The 8,690-nt window shown below is 35.3% G+C and overlaps 1 protein-coding gene across 1 annotated transcript; it reads right to left on the bottom strand.

Annotated features, from left to right (window-relative positions):
- Positions 1-5,095: 5,095 nt before the first annotated feature.
- Positions 5,096-5,838, bottom strand: LOC141430761 (putative odorant-binding protein A10). The gene has a single exon (XM_074091621.1). The coding sequence runs from the start codon at positions 5,774-5,776 to the stop codon at positions 5,600-5,602; it is 177 nt and encodes a 58-aa protein (XP_073947722.1). The 5' UTR covers positions 5,777-5,838; the 3' UTR covers positions 5,096-5,599.
- Positions 5,839-8,690: the final 2,852 nt, after the last annotated feature.

The following is an 8,690-nucleotide window of genomic DNA, read 5'->3' as shown; positions in this document are numbered from 1 at the left end:
GGTTACGGTTATCCCATCGCCTGTCTAAGTAATGAACTGTCATACTAGATTTTGTCTTATTATATTCTTGATCAGGCCAAGGGATATATTCCACCCACATCTTATATCGGTTATAATAGTCAAGGTTTAAGGTGGAACGATTTCCATACTAATGTATTAACACAATCATGTGCGCTTGAAAGAATAATTTGAAATTAAATCACATCTGTTGACTTTTATTTTGTTCTTTATTTGAGGCATTTTTTATTTACCTAAAGAAAGCTTTTGATTAATAGCTTAATCTAGATGATTATTTTAGTTATTTTTTGTCAATATGTGAGTGGACGGCGACAGTATCGTACGCCAACGGCTCGGTTAGTAGTGTGTGTTTCAGCTACGTTGTCAACTTCGCTGACAATTCGATGCTAAGCAACGTTGCCAAATTTCGTTTGATTTGTCTGATCAAAATCACATAATTACCATTTTGAAGCTCGTTTAACTTTTTTTTTAAATATTTTTATGGCCATAGGTACAAAGTCCGTCAGTCAAAAGACTGAAGTGCAACGAACAAATGCATTGCCAATTCTTTGGATTTCCGACAGAAATTAGGAAGAAAATCACATAACATGAACGTATTAACAAATAAGTACGGAAAATTGCATTAACGGATTATAAATTAGTAGTGATAAAATCAGATAAAGGCTGCATGGCTTGTGGCTTTTTCCATAAATAAAAAAAAAACATCAAGTCAAATGTCAAATTCGTCAAGTCATAATTTTTTGTTCGTTGTTGTCATTGGTTGTCATGACATTTTAAACTAATGGAGTATTTTTTTCCTAAATTAAATTATTGCAATTTGTCCTCGAAATTGGCGGGATTATCATTATCTATAATCTTATAATGTGAATGCAGTTATATTTTCAAGCATTGAACTGAATTATAATTCACATTGGAAACTATGAAGCCACGAACTTTGCGAAAAAGTTACCTACATAAAGCATCAATACTCTGGTCTCGAAAAAGACGCATTATAAGGAAATTAAAAAGTAAGTACAGTAGAGGCTGAGTACAACATACAACTTCCACCACCCCCGTGGGTACCGTAGGAATCGGCTGAGGGATAATATCAGAAGATGGGCAGCAGCGTTTTCCAAGCAACCCCACATCATATACTACGCTCGCCAACCCGCTTATCAATCGTGGCGAGTATTGGCAACACGGGAAAATATGGGGGGAGCCTAAGTCTCTGTTCCATGACTGTTTTTTTTTTCAATTCCCCAGCCCCTTGGTAGCGGACTAACTTTTGAGCCTCATATCTCGGTAATTTTGGAGTTCAGAGAAAAGTTCATTTGACAAAATATGCTTCTTCAAAATATGTTTTATTTTCATAATAAAATATTTAATTACAGAGTGAAAAACACTGTCATAACATACATTGTCGGCTGGTAAGCTGTGTATGAGACTGGCGCAAGACTGGAAAAGTGGCGTGAAAATGCAAGAGGCACTCAGCAGTGGTTGTATGTGGGCTAATTTAATTGACTGATTTAAATAAATAAATAAAAACTGACTTAGTGATGGACTTTTTTTATTTGTTGTTCAATAGAGCCTTCGATTACTACCCAACCAATTAAATTTGAAATAAAAATAAACAAGTCTAATTTCATATTTTCACGTGTTTTTCGTTGAAGGAAAATATCGTGAAGAAACGTACACACACCTGCTAAATAATTAATGGTGTGTGCTATATTTCAATTCACACTGGGCCTGCGTTGAAAATAACGCCCAAGCCCTCATTGTGAGAGGAGGCCTGTGTATGTAGGTATGTATAGGGATAATGATTATGACTAATTTTCTCATAGTATGTAAACTGTATTGTAAATGAAAAATAAATAAACAATCGTTGAGTTACGGTCAAGGAAACTGAGTCACGTACCAGGGTACCTATGTGCTATGTAGGGAACCTATGTGCTACTAATGTCATGTTGACATCCCATACACCTGCCAAAAAAATCACAGCGCAATTGAATATGAAAAGGTTCCACTTGGGTTCCACTCTGGTACGTGATTCGGTTTCCTTGACTTTGTAAAGGCGAACTTATCCCTCGAAGGGATCTCTACCAAGCAACCCTTGAGTGGATGTGAGGAATTATAAGTCTCATAGTACTTACTGTAGTTGTGCTGTGCATATTCAGATTTAACAAAAAATTTAAAAAAAATGTTTGTGCCTAAATTAGATCTTATAAATTTTTAGCTACACATTTCAATAAATATTAACATCATTAACTAAGAACAATAAAAAAAAAAAAACAAAAAAAACCTAATCTTACAACGGGTTTGAACCCGAACTTCCTAAGCTGTGGGCAGGGTAAACTCTAGCCTTATATAACTAGGCCAATCTGCTCTTTGATCATGAGAGCGAAATTAACAAAGACTTCTGTTTACAACAAATTACAAGCATGTGTGCGAAAATACCTCAGTCGAAACTGCAGCGATCAAGTGAAAGTATTTTCTAAATTAAAATACATCTGAAACTTGGTAGGATATATCACAAATTTCACGCTATTGGCGGTATTTACATTATTTTATAAAATATCCACGATTTCATTCCTAAAAAAATAAAATACGTGGAATTTGCACACTAACGTCATCTACTGGCGCTGTAGTGCCTAGCTGACCGTGACAAACGACCTTAACTCCAAATCTCCTACGAACATTATATCAATCACTGAAAACATTATTTTATGATCTTCATTCATGACACGCTTTAAAAAATCCAATAATATATCTTGAGCAGCCGTTTAAATCCACTTGACCCAGTGATGTTAGTGGTTTGTTTACATATTCGAACACTTTACTGAATTTAAGAAAAACACAAGCAGATATAACGAACCATTTTTTGTTATTTTCATGATTTTAATGATTGTAAGGTAATATAATCATATGTTTTGCTAAATACTCCCTGCGTCCTTGTGATGGACTAAAATTAGGATGTGGATGACTCTATCACATTGCCTGGCTAGAATTTTCCTGTGTGGGAACTATTCTGTCCCATGCCCCGATTAGATTTGGGTCTCTTTGGTACATGAATTCGTTCTAAGTTGAACACAAAAACTGTTTTATTACTTACGTGAGTTTTATGAACATGACAAGACAATTTACCGGCCATGGGAAAAATAGCTCCCACACAGTTAAGAGCGCGCAAACATTTTGTCCCAACCGTCACTGGCGCGATCTCGTTCCGCGGCCCGTGTTTCGCCCGCACACTACAACGTTTTGCTGTGTGCGTACGATGCGAGCGTTGCCGAAACATTAAAACACATCTTGATCGTTGTACATTTTCCGTCGTAGTAAAATTAAGAAAAAAAATTGTTGCGATATAAATGTTTTTATTCCTTAACTTAATTTATTTTATTACTCACAAGCTTTTACTTATCTTGCCCTGTTAGTATGTTAGTTATTAGTAGGTATGGATAAAATTTAGGAAGCTAAACTTGACTAAATATGCGTTTTCAGATTAAGTTAAAATTTTACATACGTGTGTAAATCAAATGACAATGCAGTATTATTATTATTTATGAAGCCTGATCTGATGATGAGCTGGAAGGTGGCCGTAGGAACTCTGTAATAAATCTATATAACCACATCGACTTTGGGCTCGTTTGATTCGTCTTGACAAGTACTTTGCCCTAGATGGCAACAACATATAAAAATTACAGTCAGTAAAAAAAGCTGGCAATAAAAATTTAATTTTTCAGTGCGCGCAAAATATTTAGTTTCAATGTTTCTCACGCATATGATGGTATACTGTGTGAGGGCACGTAATACTTAGTAAATAAATGAATATATTTCATCATCATTGCTCATAATTATTTTCATCTAATACCTTTAAACGAGAAATTCCGAAATCCCCGATAATATATATATATATATATATTTCGGCGATAATGTGTGTATATAAAAATATGTATGAAATTTTACATTAATTAGGCCTTAAAACACTCGTGTGTATGCTATAACGATATTCACTTCGTGCTATCGTTAAACCCACACTATGGTTTCAAGACCCCTCTTTATGTAACAAATTGCATAAAATTACTATTAGTAGAATTAAAGGGAATAAAGCACTTTATTATCTCATGGGTACGGTATTGAATCCTGAGCGTAACGAAGGACTCCAGATTTAACTCCCGAGCGCAGCGAGGGTGTCGTGCGTTAACTCCCGAGTGAAGCGAGGGTTTTAAGATGAGTCGACTTCTCTGGGAGTAGATTATTACAATGCGTAAGGCGTCTAATTTAATGGACTACGGAGTCCAATGACATTTTAGTAACAGGACTTTCATTAGCTATCGTACATGTTCGGAGACAGTCTATCAAAACTGAGTAGTATCCTGGAATGTTTAATAAACAATAATCTTCATTTTATATGATTTCACTTGGTACGTACCTAATGAAATACTGTGCAAACTAGACAAAAGTATTATTACTGAATAAAATTGTGGCAAAATCTATTTATTTTTTAAGTTGAAAATGCATCATACATTTTACATATTGGGACTTATAGAAATCTCATGATTAGGTATATTCGACATTTCAGCCTGTTCTATTTTCCGTCTGAAAATAAATGCAATCTTAAAATCAAGAAAGTAATGTTATCATAAATCCGAATTTGCCGCATACGGAATCCTACACTGCGTGTTGGTTGATATACGCACACGTGGGTGCTTTTTTATTCTTCTATGGGAGCAAACGATACGATAAGCATAAGATAGTATGTTGAGAATAAAATAAAACAGTATTATTTAAACTTCATTTCATTTATTATCTTTTTATTATTCAGGGTAAGTTAGATTAGGTTAGTTGGATACTTATTCAGGTACAAAATACCGTTTACATCTCTTTACTGACATCATATTTAACATCAATTGACTTCCTACCTGGGTAGGTTGCCTACCATAGAAATAAATCTTGAAATATTGAAAGCTAAATCTTGAAAGCTTTTAAGCTTTCTTTGTTAGCAACACTTTCGATTTTACTTCAAGAATATTTTGGAGCCATAGGTGTATGCTGCATAATATTTACAGTGCTAGTTTATGCCCCTTTCTTTACAAGCTTTATCTTTTTGATCCAAATATAGGAAATGTTGTGCAGTGCATGTATAAGTATCGAATGCTAATCAATACAAATGTTAACAAAATGTAGATATGTAGGTACATTCAACATAAATAAAGCGGTTTTTTTTAACTTAAGCATTGTAAAGTTACTGTATCGTGAATGAGAATCGATGCCCTAACGTCAGAGCAAATAAAAAGTGAAGAAAAATTTGCGAACGACAAAGGTTTAAGACAACGTGTTTAAGTAATACTTCGCCTTATGCATAGGTACCTACTATTGCGCGCACTAAAGAGCAACCAAACTTCAACAAGCAAATTTGCCGTTCGCAGTACCAGCAGATTACTGATTTGGAACCATTTCGTGACATGCGTTTTTATTTAATTTTATGTTATCACGCATATCTATTCTTTCCTTCAAACAGCAAGCAAGCTATGCACACGCGTATAATACAAGGTGTTGTTTAAACCGGCTTCTGCCGTCCGCAGCACTTCGACCTCGCTTGATGTTCTCAGAAATTATCATCTCGCGCAAGGAAGGCCTCATACGTGGGCTTGTACTTGTCTCCCGGGTCATATTTGGCCTTCATTTGCTCCCAGTACTCCTGCTCGTGTTCCTTTAAGTGCTTCACCACTTTCCTGGCGCTCTTCCTCTGCCACTCGGTACATTTTTCACAGCCCGTTGTCATAGCGTCATTAACGTGACCTAGAAAATGACGTAAGATTTAGTCGCAAAACAATAATAAATAAATACCACGGGACACTTGGTACTTGACACTGATACTAATTTGACCTAGTAGGTACTAAGTAAACAAAGCTTGTGTTATGGTATAGTCGGGGTAAGAAAAGGTTCGTCACTTTTCAACTCTATTTCAATTACGTTAAGGTCCAAAAGTAACGAACCTTTTCTTACCCCGACATACTTGGCAACGGCATACGAGTACATAAACCCAAAACTTGAGAACGAACATACATTTGTATTTTTCATACAAATAGATATCTGCCCCGACCGGGGAACGCACCCAGGATGCCAAGCTGGGCTATTTAGCACTGGCGTGGCGTCAGATATTTCCGTGCTAAAGCCGAAGCAAAAATCGTTTACATCTTTCATAAATTCTGTATTCTTGTTGTTCTATTTTGTAAATAATGGGCAAGCCGGTGGGAATAGAGTTCTATGGCCGCTTCGCCACTGCTATCTAGTCGACCAACAATAGCGAAATATGCAGTGTCTGCCTGCGTCTGTCAAAGTGGAATCTTCGTTCGCAGAGCAGAGCCAATCGACCTACTTTTTGCTCATTCTGGCGTACCATCTACATAATGCTTTTTTTTTAAACGGTTTCATCTGATTCCGCGTTTAATGTGGGGAGAGCCAAAAAAATAGGGTAAGTAAAGATAAATAAATTTAAATGAAACCTCTTTACAATATCAGGAAACATTTTGAAAAATTACCACCTTGGGTATTATGGTAGACTGTTCGCACTGCGACTTTCAATAAGCGACTTCGAAAGAAAATGGGAATAGGTAGCGTTATTTTCATAAAAAACTTGACAATTTAAATGTCGGAAAGATAAACAATGATATGGCTTTCTGATAATGAAGCTAAAAACGCCTGAGAATGCAGAAGAATAACTTTAGGATAGTAACGGAGTACGGGGTCCCCCGTATCGCAAGCATCTGCGAAACTAAACCAGTTTTTAAACTGGTTAATATTTTTGCTATTTAACTTGATGTAGTTTTGCAAAAAGTGGTTTTAAATGTTCTGGGTAGTAGGACAGGATACGGACGATTTATTGTTTGTTCTAAAAAGGATGTGTAAAAGGTGAGATATAATACCTTAAGAGGCAATATTGAACACCTGCCTCAGATCAAGCCGAGCAGCTATTATTATTGACATTATATGGCAACGACAAAATATATTAGGTACAACACATTTTTATGTATGTATGCATGTATCGCACTAAACTAGAGCCTGAATATGTTTAATTAGAATTTAACTTGTCATAAATATTTATTCTAGGTACTTACTTTTAAGAGCGCGCAAACATTTTGTCCCAACTCGTCACTGGCGCGATCTCGTTCCCGCGGCCCGTGTTTCGCCCGCACTACAACGTTTTGCTGTGTGTGCGTACGATGCGAGCGTTGCCGAAACATTAAACACATCTTGATCGTTGTACATTTTCCGTCGTAGTAAAATTAAGAAAAAAATTGTTGCGATATAATGTTTTTATTCCTTAACTTAATTTATTTTATTACTCACAAGTTTTTACTTATCTTGCCCTGTTAGAGTAGTTATTAGTAGGTATGGATAAAATTTAGGAAGCTAAACTTGACTAAATATGCGTTTTCAGATTAAGTTTAAATTTTACATACGTGTGTAAATCAAATGACAATGCAGTATATTATTATGATTTATGAAGCCTGATCTGATGATGGAGCTGGAAGGTGGCCGTAGGAACTCTGTAAATAATCTATATAACCACATCGACTTTGGCTCGTTTGATTCGTCTTGACAAGTACTTTGCCCTAGATGGCAACACATATAAAAATTACAGTCAGTAAAAAAGCTGGCAATAAAATTTAATTTTTTCAGTGCGCGCAAAATATTTAGTTTCAATGTTTCTCACGCATATGATGTATACTGTGTGAGGGCACGTAATACTTAGTAATAAATGAATATTTCATCATCATTGCTCATAATTATTTTCATCTAATACCTTTAAACGAGAAATTCCGAAATCCCCGATATATATATATATTATATATTTCGGCGATAATGTGTGTATATAAAATATTGTATGAAATTTTACATAATTAGGCCTTAAAACACTCGTGTGATGCTATAACGATATTCACTTCGCTGCTATCGTTAACCCACACTATGGTTTTCAAGACCCTCTTTATGTAACAATTGCATAAATACTATTAGTAGATTAAAGGGAATAAAGCACTTTATTATCTCATGGGTACGGTATTGAATCCTGAGCGTAACGAAGACTCCAGATTTAACTCCCGAGCGCAGCGAGGGTGTCGTGCGTTAACTCCCGAGTGAAGCGAGGGTTTTAAGATGGAGTCGACTTCTCTGGGAGGATTATTAACAATGCGTAAGGCGTCTAATTAATGGACTACGGAGTCCAATGACATTTTAGTAACAGGAATTTCATTAGCTATCGTACATGTTCGGAGACAGTCTATCAAACTGAGAGTAGTATCCTGGAATGTTTAATAAACAAATAATCTTCATTTTATATTATTTCACTTTGGTACGTACCTAATGAAATACTGTGCAAACTAGACAAAAGTATTATTACTGAATAAAATTGTGGCAAAATCTATTTATTTTTAAGTTGAAAATGCATCATACTTTTACATATTGGGACTTATAGAAATCTCATGATTGGTATATTCGACATTTCAGCCTGTTCTATTTCCGTCTGAAAATAAATGCAATCTTAAAATCAAGAAAGTAATGTTATCATAAATCCGAAAATTGATTTATAAGTTAAACACAAAACGTATTTATTATTTGGATCCTGAATGTACAGTAATGGAATTAGTATTGGTAAATAACCTTTTAATGTGTATGTATTAGATACCTGATAAAAA

Source organism: Choristoneura fumiferana, chromosome 9, assembly GCF_025370935.1.
Source record: "Choristoneura fumiferana chromosome 9, NRCan_CFum_1, whole genome shotgun sequence".
NCBI lineage: Eukaryota > Metazoa > Arthropoda > Insecta > Lepidoptera > Tortricidae > Choristoneura > Choristoneura fumiferana.
This window is presented reverse-complemented; position numbering and strand designations above follow the sequence as displayed.